Below are 14,566 nucleotides of genomic sequence, written 5' to 3' on the forward strand. Positions count from 1 at the left end.
AACCAAAAAGGTGGTTACTTAAAAAAGACTATTGAAAAAAGCACTTTGCTAGTCACACTTAGTGGTAAATTAATTACAGCGGTTATGTGGAATTCTTTCACTGTCAATGTTCAAAATTTGTGACATTTTAAAACAATAGTGACATTAAAATATAAGCAGCTAACTTCCAAAATTTTGAGCACCTGCCACAACCCTCCCATTTCAACCCCTCAAAACATTAGTGTCATAATCAAAATATTTTGTAGTGTAAACTCCCCTTTTGATTTATGCAAAATTATTTTGTGTTCTTTTACAGTACAAATTGAAACTCACTGTATAGACTCAAAAGTATACAACAGAATATGATCTCTAACTAAAATTACTATATTATTTATCAAAACAAAATTTGATTCTGAAAGTGTTAATGATTTTTATTTCAGAATTTATTTATATACTTTGTAAATGTGGTAGTTAACTTCGAAGTGTACAAAAACTCAGCTTATTTTCTGTAGTGATATTTGTTTTGATCCCGGTTTGGTTGTTCATAACTGTAAACAGTAATATACAAAATTACTTAGAGACAACCCGTGTACAGGTGATATGACACTATCCTACAAATTCAATGAAAACTAGTGAAACTGTCTAATTAAGACTCTAATTTTAATACTTGCTATGTGGAAAATATGTGAACAAAAAACAGGTATTCTAAAACAACATAACAGTTAAATATTCAAACGTATTGAAATAAATAAATGTTTAATGGTCACATAAAAAGTTTCTTATAGTGTTAAGTATTTTACATTTATAAAATTCCATAGAATTCCAATTATTTCAGACTGCCAGGTTAACTGAAACTATTTAAAAATGACCTTTTAGGAAATGTGTACAAAAATTACTCTGAAGATAAATGATTTTAATTTTTGAGGATGTGGAATAATGTGGTTGCGCCACTGAACCATTATTTCTACTGGTCATTGTTATGTTAATGTTAAGTTTAGCTCTGATTCACCTTTATCTTGAGTGTATCATCTGATATCTGAGCTCAATGAACTCTCTGCATCGTTTCCACGTCAGAGATACCTAAACTACAAAATGTAGTGCAATCCAGGTGGAGATATATTCTTAATGTCTCATCAGGTGCACTACGATGTTAACTGACACGACCCCAAAGCGCGGTGGACCAACCGAGTTTTCTACACATAATTTAGATGATACAATGAGATTGCACTACATTTTATAGTCTAGGTGTCTACGATGTCGAAACGATGCAAAGAGTTCACTGAGCTTCTTCATCACCAACTATTTGGATCCCTTCAGACGAATATGACTCCAGATTTCAGGAGTCGTCTTTGACATCATCAGATTTCTGATGCTGCACTTAAGAGGAAGGTGAAGTGGAGGTAAACTTAACATTTACATTGAATCAACCCTTCCCACCACAGCTACGTTATGGGTTATTGTAGTTTGCCAATTAAGATAGGGGATTGGAATGTGCCAATCAGTTGTTGCTAGTTAGTAAGTAATATTTTTATTGTTTAAATAAATAAATTTTATTAATAAATATATTTTTTTTTTTGTAAATTAAGATATTATTATATTGATTTTAAAATTTTATTTATTTTGTATGGCTCCTAAAATTTGTAGAAACATTTACTATCAGATTTTATAGATCTGTTTACAGTATTTTAGACAGCATTTATATTTGCATTTTGAATATATCCTAAAGAGTTGTAGGAACTTCATTGTTCTGAAAGTTATTTTTTTAATTATCTTTTGTAGATAATTTTTATATTTCTGCTAAAATGTCTTAAGAAATGTGGTAAGGTTGTAAAAGTTTGAACAATTCATTTTTATTAAAGAAGATATTAAAATTTGTTTGACATGTTTTGGTAGTTTCATGTACTCATCATAATAAGCCTTTGAAGTGTAAGAAACTTTAGAGATTTTGCAGAGTTAATTTTTCACTGTTTATTTATATAGGACAAATTTTATTATTTTGTAAAAAGAATTTGTATTTAAGTTGTTTTACAAATAATTTTGATATATATTTTTCAAGAATTGTAAGCTTTTTGAAACAATATTGTTCAATTTGAATGGTTTTCGATCAACTTTTTGAAAATTTACTTTAAATTTCGTTAGATTTTATTGCTATTCAGTGATTTTTTTTCTCTCTTTAATTTCTAAATTTTATAGATTTTCAAATGGTTTTCTAACTTTTGTTATATATAGATTATTCATTAATTTTTTATGGCTCCAAAAATTGTAGGAACATTTTATTATATGAATTTATCGTTCATAATTAATTGTATGTACTATTAGTTTTTCTGAACTATTACTACAGTATGTTCAGTATGTCAATGTTCATATTTGGATAATTTGTAAATTTTATTTAATTGTAATAAAGATGAATTTATTTTAACACAAGACATTAACAAATTAATAATTTATTTAGGATTTATTGACTAAACAAATGTTTGCTGTATGTGAAAATGATTGTATATTTAGATTAGTTGACATGTTCAACAAGGGAAATGAAAGATCAGTTGTAATTTTACCATAACTTAATCTTCCTACCTGTCAGAGGAAGTGAAAATTTGTTTCCTGGGAGGTGGCGAAGACACTGCGTCTGAAGTATGCATCCGCAACCGAGTTTCATATGCCAACCTTTGTTCCAGCTCTTGAATATAGAGCTCCAGTTTCTTCCTGAGAGGAAAACAAGACTATGGAGGTGGTGAGTTGTTATTTGAATCAATCAGTCATCAAAATATATTTATTCTATCATATATATATTGATCTCAATACTTAGATTTACGTGACCAGTGTCAGAATTAACATCCAAGTCTTCTGATTCACACTGTGGCGAAACATAGCAAACAGAATTAAATTCATGAAGTATTATGGCCTAACTGTGGAGAGTCATCTTCAGTTAACCAGAACACTTTGGTTTGTTGGAAAATATTTCTTACACTGAAACCAAGTGTTTCTGTTTGACATATGTTTCAAATAGATGTCTGCGAAGATGGCTCTCCTTTGCAAGGCTGCAATATCTGAGGAATTTAATAGTGTAAGCCATGTTCTGACGCAGTATGAACTGGAAAACTGAGACGTTAGTTAAGAATATATTGTCAGCTAGCACTAACTTGTCAGCTTGCACTGCCAACACCTGTTGTGTATGACTGTGACGTTCAGATGCGAGTTGTGTTTTAGCCTCCCTCAGTTGTGCGTTCAAGCTGTCCAGTTGCTCCTGTAGGAAAAAATAAAAAATAATAAAACATACTACTGTACACATCATTGGCTAAGCCTCTCCAATCCAATCACTTGAGAGGGTTGAAAATTTTCATATCTAATTGGTTATCTGTCCACAATATTTCGAGAACAAACTGACCTATATACTCAATATTTTCCACAAAGCTTCATTTCTATGTAAACATCGAGTTTGATGATGGTGCATATCATCCCATGGGATTTGCCTTAGTGTTAGTGACGTTTTTACATTGGTCTTATGGATAACCATGATGATAGCGAGAAAATCACAGAATAAATAAATTTGTAAACAAACAGTACAATAAATTGATATTTTAATGTGACATAGTAACGCACAAAGCCTAATGAAATGAAATGAACTACACTTTAAATTTTACATGCTACCACAGCAAAGCCTATTACATGATCTGACGTACTTTTTTACCTTATGTTTCTACACTTTTACCACCAAAATTAATTGAACTGTCATGTTGAAAGTAGGTTGATTTCTTCCAGTTTGGTCATTACCTTTTTAGTTTTTAGCTATAAGTCTCACTCATCATGTGAAGAATGTTCAGGATGTTTATAAAAAAAACTTAAATAAATGTTTCCAAACTACTCAAAACAATAAAGAGAAGACTAGTTCTTTGCTGGTGATTAACTTTTTGTAGGTTATTAGCATAAGGGCCATACTCAGCTTTGGCTGGTCACGGAAAAGATATTCGGACGGGCTCTGTCATGTTCCGCCACACTAAGTTTAGGACTATGGTAATTCAAATAACCGTAGAATAATTAAGTTTAGTCATAAATATACAAGTTGAATTAATTCCTTGAATTAAAAATCTCCTTGTTTCAGATATTTATAGTACTTTAAATAAAAAAAATTATCTATTAGACCCTTAAATTGATAGCGAATTTTGCAATGCTGAAAGCAGAGAAACAAGCAAATGTTGAAAAGTGAATTCAGCCCATTAATCTAATGTACCCACTAGTTTACATTATTATTGTACATATCTGCCAATACAAATGTTTTAAATAATTTTTTTTTACATGTTGATTTACAAGACGTGATTGGAATGCAAAATGACAAATGTATAGTATTTCTTGAATAAGTCAGTATGAAAGTTGACTGACTATCATCCGTTTGTTCCCAAAACAATGTATACTTTTGAACAGTTGAATGGGTATTTTAACTCTTTGAGTACCAGAGGGACGCAGTGTATACGATGTTTGGTAACCCACCCATCAAACAGAAAACTAATAGAAGGGACATATGAATCAAAATCTGTCACAGCCAGATGAGTGCAGTATAAAGAAATATGGCGGCCACCGTAAATAAGTCCCCCAGTAGCAATTGGCCTGGGCACTCTGGTCCATTCAACATCATGTTTGGTGCCCTGCTCACTCTAATTTTAATTAACACAAAGTAGGTTTTGTAAAATATTTTAAACTGTAGTATATTTAACTCTTTAGGCTGTCTACCTTAAAAGTAAATTTTAAAGTCCAGTATAGCAATCTTTATTCATAATACCGGCACAGAATTTAGTTTTCTCATACAACAGACACGTTTATTAGTTTCTCACCGGCTATTTGGAAGATGTCCCACATGCTTAGGTACAACAAAATAAGAACAGTAACAAAGCCTAAGGAGTGAGACCGTGTAGAACAGTATTTCATCTGTGCTTCTAAATACAGAAATTAAGTGAACATGGATTTTTTGTCTGTATTTTTTAACGGAGATTCATTTCAATTCATTGACATTTTCTTATATTGATACCAAGAATGTAGCCAGGAAAATATTTAGGGAGGTTCAGACAACTGTTATTTTTCTGTAGTGGACCATTTTGTTCCTTAAAATAGTTCTTGACCTGTTTCTTTGTTGAGAACGATCTTTCAGCAGTACATGCCAGTAATACTAAATGATTTAAATAATAATAATTGTTTACTAAAAAAGTAATTGAAAACTTGGGGGGGGGTGGGGAGGTCCAGACCCTTTGAACCCCCTCACTGGCTACATCATTGATTGATACATAATGTATTCTACTGTATTTGTTTTGTTTATTCATGAAGGACAGCTGATGAATGTCCTTATTGTACTTGTGATTGCTCCCAGAGAGACAGGATTTTCAGGATAGTTTGGGTTGGCAGAAGTCTTCTGACAAGATCCCATGAGGAAAGGTCACCTTGGAAGAAGGGAAGGCTAACTCTGTTCCAGCCTCTTCCAGTCAAAGCAGGTAGGGGAAAGTATTCGCTCATAATTAGGCTAGAAACGCTAGTGAGCCTCACCCACTCTAACACTCATCCTCCACACTAAAATAAACTGACAGATCAATCCTTATACCCCAATATCTTGTTATTTGCAGTTTGTGATGGAAGTTGCCCAGATGTAAGCAACATTTCGGTTTTCACTGAGCCAAGTGTAGGTTCAACTGCAAAGTATAAATAAGCTAAAAGTGAACCCTCCTGAGGATTCTGCTGCTTACTAATTATATATCCGTGAAAGAACTCACCTGGAATGCTCTAAGATGTTTGTGTTGCTCCTTCATTGTGTCTTCATTGTCTCGCAGGCGGTGCAACAACATCTCCTTCTCACGAGAGTTCTGTTCTTCCGTTATAACCTTGTCCCTCTGCAACATCTTCAGCTGGAACATTAGAGCACTTTACCTAAGTTTGACGTTCCTTTGAACTAAGAGGTCATGTACTAATATTAGATGTAAAACGGGGTTTAGGAGGCAATAGGCGTCTGTCGTGCTTCTCCTGGAAGAGTTAGAATTGTACAAAACCTCAATTGCTAATTGTATTGGTCTCTCCATTTAGTTGTATACCACAATGATTTTATCAATCTGTGTTAGTGTTTTCTTTTACATTATTTATTATAAGATAACAATCCAGTAGTTACGTTAAATCACTAAAATCAACTTAACAATAGCAAGTAAGAAAATGTCTGATATAAAGCGATATGAGCACATCTTCAAAGGTGACTTCACCAAGGTGTTCAAAATGTTGAAATCATAATTGTGGAAAATTGTAATGCTACAGCAGTAGCAGGACAAATAATTAGTTCCCTTTTGTAGTTTTAATTGAATTAAGCTAGTCATCAATTTAAAATGAATATATTAATTTCATTACTTTTATGCTTAATCTTCATTCTGTGATGAAAAAAAGTAAAAAATTAGTATTTTACATAATTTTGACTGTTGTTGGAATATGTTTTTGCTTATACAGACCATAAGAATATCTTTGTGTTAAGCACGGGTTTGGAAGAATAGAAGCCATTAGAATCTGCAGTAATTGCAACAGCTTTGAGTTCAAGTGGCCAAAAGTCAAGAAATGGCAGATTGGTGAATAGATTTAGTGCACAAATGGAGAAGTATATTTCTATCTATTTCTATCAAGACTACTTCAGAGTTTAACAAAATGGGAAAGATTTGTCAAAATTCCTCATACCAATACTGCTTTGAAACATGATGTTTACTATGCCTTTTTTTTCTACAATTCACGATTTGAAAGCGTAATTGAACCGATACTGCAGTCTGATTAAACTGATAATAGTTTATACCAAATTGATTCTCTGTGCCAGTGGTGAACCATCAGGAACCGTGCGTCAGGAACGTTTCATTTGAACGAAAATACTTCACAAAGAAGGCTATCATGATTCCTTGAAAGGAGCAAGTCCCACTCTTAATTAATTTTATTAACTATTTTTACATTAGAATAGATTTTGAGCAAATTCCTACCTCTTGGTGCAAGGCCATCTCTGCTTTACAATGCATATGGTTCGCCAGTTGATCCTTCAGTTCTTCCTTTTCTGAATAAAGTGTATCCATCGCGTGTCTCATGTCTTGTAGCACATCCCTCAGAGTGTCCAGCTGGTCCTCAGTGTTGGCCTTGAGTGAAAATGTGTATTATTCTATAATAAACTTCTGAATGAACCGTGGGCGTATACAAGGGAGAGGGGGGCTCAAGAAATCCCAAAATTTTGAAAGACAAACATTAATTTACATACAGTAGTTTGTTTTAACCTAGAACACATTAATGAGGTCTTAAAGCTCAACAATGTTTTGGGATAAGATTGCCGAACCCCAGTTTTTGGAGGGTATCTTATGCTTTCTAAATCACCCAATGTGTCAGATCCCTCCAAAATAATTTTCTTTATACTCCACTGGAACTACATAGTAAAAGACCAAAAAAATCATGAATATGGTTTGATTTATTAAGAAATTCTAATTCTAACACGATATATTTCCTTACATTATCTTTTTACATAAAGTGTTACTCAATACGTCCTTGAGAAATGTAATACTGAAGGTACTGAAGAAATAACTTACCTAGGTCTAGAAATGTTTTGTTATGGCCTTATAGGCTCCTCAAATGTGCCAAGTAGTGCTTTACACACATCATCTAGCCACATGTAGTTCTTGCAGGTGCAATCCTTAATACTTTCACTGCCACAGTGATTTTAGCAATATTCAAATAATCAGTACGGTATTAGAGTGATGTCCACCGCAGTCAGAAAATTTAATGAAACTTTAAATAGTATGAATTCGTATTGCGATACAGATGGCTTGTTTGTAACATGGAAAATTATTCTTAGCCTACAGACCCTCCATAACGCTGCAGAAGTATCTACAACCTCAAGTCCATACTGTCAACATTAATTTTGATAACTTTGAAAATTGGAAGTAATTGAAGAATATTGCTAAGATAATTATGCTAAGAAGAGAACAATTTAACATATTACCATGTTAAAATGAAATGTTTCGATACTGTTCTTTGGCAGCAATGAAACAAGTTTCATCAAACCATTTTAATTGATTTCTCTTTATCAAACTCATCGTTTCTAGTGAAGCTATTCTTTCTGGAGTTCTTGAGTAAAACAGTGGTGTTTTAGATTAACTATTTTGTATTTATGTATATAAAAACACATTAAACCCTAACACATAGATTAGTAAAAGAAATTATTGGCAAATCAATACTACTTGAATAAATTTTGAAAACTTTGTAACTTTTATATTTTTTGAATCGTTTTACAAAAAATTCTATTAAATTTTCTAGAATTATATGTTAAAACTTTTGGTTTACAATTATGTAGTCCTTCAGACCCAAATCATCACATTCTTTGGATAATCCTTATCATACATTCAACAATGTAAGAATCTGTTGGAATTTAGATAGCAGAAACATACAAGGGCTATCCAGATAGTAACAGACGTTTGGAAATTAAAAAATTAGTCAATTGAAATAGGAACCTTTTATTAAACACATTTAAAAGCTACACTCTTAGTCTATTTTTCAATGTAATCCCCATTCAAATTGAGACGTTTATCATAATTTGACTCAAGTTTTTTGATTCCAGCTTTGTAGAAATCTGCTGCGAGAGATCTTTACCACTGATCAACGTTAGCGTAAAGTTCAGCATCACTATTGAAACGCTGCATTGCGAGCCAGGCCTTCATCGCTGGTTAGAGATGCTAGTAGTTTGGTGCCAGATCTGGGCTATAAGGCGGATGATCAAACACTTCGCAATCATAATCATCCAAGAATTGACATGTACGATTGGCTGTATGGGGATGTGCATTATCGTGGAAAAAGAAAATTTATGAGCTCAATTATACGCTTGCCAAAAAATTATCACTGAACGCACTTCACAAGTGATGGGATTTTCAATTGCAGCACACATTTTAATTAATCACAGTGAGAAAAGTAAAAGAGATACACACTGCGCGCGTCTACAGCTCGATGCGTATTGAATGTCAGAGTGTTTGACACCAAGGTGGCGGCTGTAGCCCAGCCCACTGCCGCACCATTAAAATACGTCTGATACTTTCTGGATAGCTTTCATATTTAAAGTGTTTGTTTTGTTAGTGACATCAGATATTGACCAGAGAAGTTCATTTGGTACTGATGTTCTTGTAAACCCTGCTTTACAAGTGACAACACCAAAGCAGTGAAGAGCAAAAAACCTCTTACCTAAAACTCTAGTATAGTTATTACCATGACAACGGACCTGCAGCTGGAAAAAAAAATACTAGAACTGTAGCACTGTTGGTGACCATAACACATTTTGTCAGTACCATTGTTCTTGTATTGTATCAATTCATTTGATAAGATCCTTGCACAGGCCAGTGGCACATGAGGTTGAGCAGAATAAGGCTTAAAAGGGGATCAGCTTCTCTCTCTCTCTCTTTTTTTAAGAAATTGAAAGTTCACACTGAAACTTTCCTTCTCTTGAATTTCTAAACATAAGTAATCAACTATAAAACATTAGATTTCGTAAATAGGAGACAAACTCTTAAAAAAAACATGTTCTCACATAGCTCATCTGAAGTTGTTCAATCACTTGTCTACGCTGGTCTAGTTTGAATTCCAGTGACTCCTGAGTTGCCTTTGACTCCACCATCACCCTGACAGCTCGCCTGAGCTTGTTGTAGAGTTCCTCATGATCTTTCTGCAGTGACTCCTTACTCTTCTGGCTCTCCATGAGGATTCTTTCCATGTACTTCATGTTATCCATCATATCTCTGACCTTGTCTCTTAGATGCTCAATTTCTCTGAAATAGTATGAAGATTATAGTATTAGTAACATGTGAAATTTTACTGATATAGACCATTTTATTCCTGCTAGAATAAGAGATTTTTTGTATAATTTAAGGACTACATTACAATAATTTATACTATAAAATTAATGTCCCATTTAAATTTGATTTTTGAACCAGAAGTTTATTTTTATCCTTCATAAAAAAGTTAAACTCATATTGATTCAGGCAACCCAATCAAAATCAAAATTTATAACCCTTGATACAAACTTGATTAGGATTTTATAAAAGAATACATTAAAACATTTTATGGAATTAAATAAAAAAAATCAAGAATTAACCAAATTTGTGTCTAATATTGTATGGAATTCTGATTGAGAATATTTGAGAGCAATATTAATAAATATATTAGTTATTTAAAACTTACAAGATTTTAGATTAGTCAATTTAATTTCGCAGACTGACATTTCATAATTTTTATAATTATTACTATTTGTTTATTTAATTAGAATTTCAATATAGTATTCATTCTTACTTATTGGTATCCTTAAGTTTTCCTGTATGTTGCAAACCTTTCTCCGATTTTGATTTGAGTTGATTCTTTATATCTTGGAAATCTTTTTCCAAATCCTTCAGTTTACCTTCAGCATCTTCCCTCTTTCTGAAACATACGTATGGAGATGTTATTGTTTTGCACTTGTAACACTAACCGCTTAATTGTGGAACTTAATGAATTATTTTTTTATAATTTTGTTTTGTTTGGTACTTACTGGGCCTCCTTTGCAAGCTCTTCAGTAACTTGTGATATATTCGTTCTGTTTTTCTGCAAGTCTTCAAGATAGTTCAGTTTGGCTCGAATATCAGTGTTTTCTTTCTTTAAATCCTCCAACAACAGTTTGTACGTGTTGAGCGAACCTTCAGCAGACATCTTGAGCATCTTCTCCTGTTCAAATACTTTGATGACTTCTTGTAGATGCATCTCTTTAAGCTTTATCAAGTTCTCAAACTCGTAGAGTTTTCCAGCAGTGTACTTCATCTCGGCTTGCATGGCTTTTAACTGAGCCTCGTTGTTTTTCTTGGCCTCCTCAATAGTTTTGTCAGCACTCCTCATGGACTTCTCCAACTCGTCTATTCTGACAGTCTTCGTTTGGCATTCCTCAATGAGGTTTTTGAAAAACCTATCCCTTGGAATCGTTCTGCTCGACAGCAATAACATCTTGCTGTAGAACTCCCTCTGTTCCCTGACTACAGTATCACGCTTTTTTTCAAAATCAAGGAAGACATCTTTTAACTCGTTGAACTGCTGACGGCGTTGTTGCAGCTCATTCTGCATTTTCTCAAAATCTCTCAGGGCACAATCACCCTGAGAGCGAAGAGCCTCTAACTTTTTTTCCTGCAGAAAAAAGTTGTTGAATAAATAAAAATTTGTAAGTTAGTGCACATTTTAAAGCCAACATAAATTGAGCACAATTTTTAAATATAGTTGCTGGTAAGTTAATGAGTAAAACGCAGATTACAAGCTTAGACTACTCAATGGGAACTGTCCTACTCACCATTTGACATACATGGCTAGAGTTGGAGCTAAACTCAATATCCACATTGAGTCAACCCTTTCCATCATAGCTATGTTATGTCTACAGGCTTGGTTAACCAATATGAAAAATGATTGTTCTCTGTCAAAAGTGACACTCCATATTGCACATTGACCATATTAAAAAAATTTAAAATTCGTATCTCAAACATATTGTTCTTTGGTATTTAAAAAAACTTTATTTACTAAACTTGTTTCTTAGTGAGCAAAGATAATATATATATATATATATATATATATATATATATATATATATATATATATATATATATAGTGCAATGGGTTTTACGAAGTTGGCTCGAGATAATGAATTTAGGTGAGAGATCAAATCTACTAATTCACTAGAGCATTTTTAGAGAAGTTTTCATATTCATAGTGTTTTATAAAGTTGAGGCAGGTTTATTAATACCTTAATAATACTATTTTACTAAAAAACTTTAGTTTTCTGTATTATACTCCATATTATTAAATTGACCACAAGATTTTCTAATTATAAAAATAACTACATAATGAAAGTTTGAATAAATAAGTTTCAATGTTAAATGCATATTGGTATCAAGTACCTTCTCCACCAGATTATTCCTGAGGTCTTCCATGATCCACTGGTCGTGTTGGTACATGATCTGGCACCAAACATCCCCATCGATACTCATCATCTCCTCCTCCTGCTGTGCCTCAAGCTTGTCTATCTGATCCTGTATGGTCACCACTTCCTGCGTCTCGCGCATCAGTCTGCGCTCAGCCGCTGCACACCGCTCTTGTGACTTCCCAAGTTCTCGCTCTAAGTGCGCCACCTTCTCAGTCAGAGACGAGTTTGTGGTCGCCAATATAGCATTCTCCTTCTTCGTCTCCTACAACATCCAGGATACTTTGTGTGCAATTGCTTGTAAAAATTACAGTTGCATAGGAAAATAGTTGAATATTGAACTAGTTAAATAATTTTTGAACCTGGATTTAAGCCTTGCGTTTACTTTCTCCCCTTACATAGTTTTGGAGAAAGTATATGGATGGTTAAGAATAAAGTTTTTCTCTAGAAATATCCATTTTTAAACAAAAGTTAAAATTGGGTGCTTTGTAACCTTACCATGTTTGTTCCTGTGGGATTGTATAACTAATTATGTAATTACTATAGCTAATTATGTCATTAATACAGCTAATTATTTATTATTATAATACATAATTGTGTAATTACTATAGCTAACAATGTAATTACTTTAGCTAATCACATAGTTACTATAGCTAATAATGTAATTTTATTACTAATAATGTAATTACTATAGCTAACCATGTAATTACTATAGCTAATTATGTAGTCACTATAGCTAATTATATAATAACTATAGCTAATTATGTAATTACTTTACCTGCATCTGATTGACGTAATTGGAAGATTGCTCCAGTGCTTGGCTCAGCTGTTTGTTTATCAGTGTCTGGTTCTTGCAGAGATCTGTCACTTTTTCAGTGTGATCACTCTCCAATTTGGCTATCTTAGATTTGTAGGCGTGTTGAATGTCTTTCACCTGTTGTTTTGCAGCATCTGCAGTGTTCTGCAGCAGTTCTACTTTTCCCTAAAAGAAGCAGAACTTATTGTGTTGTCTTCCTGAATAGTTCAACAATAATTTATATTTCATAGGACCACTATCTTTACAGATTCTGTTGTGTTACTTATTTTAAAAAAAATCAACCATAAAACTCACTTCTAGTTGCGTTATAAAGCGAGACTTCTCGTCCAAAACTTGACTAAGTTGAATAGCTGACTGCCTCTTAGCTGTTAGTTCATTCTCTAACTTTTCTACTTTAGTTTTACAACTTTTCTCCGTCTCTTTCAAAATCTTCTTTCCAGCATCAATGGCATCTTGGAGTTTTCCAATTTTGGACTGTAACATCCAATGATGAAATCAAAAACTAATTAAACAGAACTTCAGTACTAATTTATATTATATTAAAACTCAGTTTTAGATTTTTACCAAAACATTCAACACTTTTACACTCTAAATTTGGTCGTAGAATTATAAAAGACATCTCGTTTTAATGATATAATTAATACATACGTGCAATAAAATCTTTTATTTTATTGGTTATTGGTATCTGAAACTTTATTTACTTAAATAATAAAAAAATATAAACTTTCCAAGAAAAACTAAAAAGAGTTTGGATGTCTATCTAATATCTTTGAAATCTTTACGAGTATCTTATGTAAATATATGACAAAAATATGTGTGTAGTAGTGTTTAACACATTCAGTGCTGACGACGCGTAAACGCGTCTGCAGGTAACCGAGTCATGTGCGGGAGACGCGTAAACGCGTTCTTTGCGCGCGCACCTGCTTCCTCCTAATTGGTAGCTTAGCTGATTGGTTTATTGTAAATCAGACGTTACGACAGTGAAGATTATAGGTTACCTTACTCGAAAGTTAGTTTCGTTTTTTGATTTATGTGATTTTGAAGTGTTTTAACATGAGTGACAAAGATCCAACATATTTTCGTAATCCTGATAATTTAACTATCAGTGAAATCGACAGATATGCTCTCTTACGACTCTCAATCTGATGAGTATAGTAGTGGCGATAGTTTTAGGCCGAATGGAAATGAATCAAGTGATGAAGATGAGTTTGATAACACCACGCTCGAGAACAGTTCTGTCCTTGACATTACTTCAGCCGAGCCCAATAATGCATCACCTGCTGCCAGTGATAACGATCTTGCTATACCTGGTCCTAGCCATATAAACAGTCTACCCTCAGCTAAACCAACTTCTCGTCGAGGAAAAAAGCTTCTCGTCTTGTTTTTGCAATGGAGTGAATTGCCCCAATTAAAAAACATTTTTTATTTAATGAACCAACGGGTTTTAAGAATTCCTCCACCAGGTAATAAACCAATAGATTGGTTTAGACTTATTATTGATGATGTGTTTCTTCAAAGTATTGTCAAAGAAACCAATAGTTACGCAGAAAAGGTGTTCTTATCTGAACAAACTAAAGAAAAGTCACGAATATGTCAATGGAAAGATCTGACTTTGCAGGAATTTAATATATTCCTTGGTCTTTTGTTTCATACTGGAATTGTCCGTTTGCCACAACTACAACATTATTGGAGTACAGACAAGTTATTCAAAACATTTTTTGGTGAGTACATGTCACGAGACCGATTTTTGTTAATTTTAAGATGTTTACATGTTGTTTACTGTGATGAAAATAATGATCGATTACATAAAATAA

The 14,566-nt window shown here is 33.1% G+C and overlaps 1 protein-coding gene across 2 annotated transcripts in view; it reads right to left on the bottom strand.

Annotated features, from left to right (window-relative positions):
* Positions 1 to 394: 394 nt before the first annotated feature.
* Positions 395 to 14,566, bottom strand: part of LOC124364380 (myosin-2 heavy chain-like) — a 36,791-nt gene continuing 22,619 nt past the window's right edge. For both annotated transcript variants that reach the window (XM_046819789.1, XM_046819791.1), the window contains exons 10-20: positions 13,047 to 13,226; positions 12,714 to 12,917; positions 11,913 to 12,200; positions 10,529 to 11,151; positions 10,294 to 10,419; positions 9,536 to 9,773; positions 6,960 to 7,109; positions 5,733 to 5,864; positions 3,120 to 3,223; positions 2,554 to 2,682; positions 395 to 527 (exon numbers count right to left, since the gene is read on the bottom strand). In XM_046819789.1, coding sequence (XP_046675745.1) covers positions 479 to 527; positions 2,554 to 2,682; positions 3,120 to 3,223; positions 5,733 to 5,864; positions 6,960 to 7,109; positions 9,536 to 9,773; positions 10,294 to 10,419; positions 10,529 to 11,151; positions 11,913 to 12,200; positions 12,714 to 12,917; positions 13,047 to 13,226 — 2,223 coding nt within the window. In that variant the 3' untranslated portion in view covers positions 395 to 478. The remainder of the gene's footprint in view (positions 528 to 2,553; positions 2,683 to 3,119; positions 3,224 to 5,732; positions 5,865 to 6,959; positions 7,110 to 9,535; positions 9,774 to 10,293; positions 10,420 to 10,528; positions 11,152 to 11,912; positions 12,201 to 12,713; positions 12,918 to 13,046; positions 13,227 to 14,566) is intronic.

This window comes from Homalodisca vitripennis, chromosome 6 (genome assembly GCF_021130785.1).
Source record: "Homalodisca vitripennis isolate AUS2020 chromosome 6, UT_GWSS_2.1, whole genome shotgun sequence".
Classification (NCBI taxonomy): Eukaryota; Metazoa; Arthropoda; class Insecta; order Hemiptera; family Cicadellidae; genus Homalodisca; species Homalodisca vitripennis.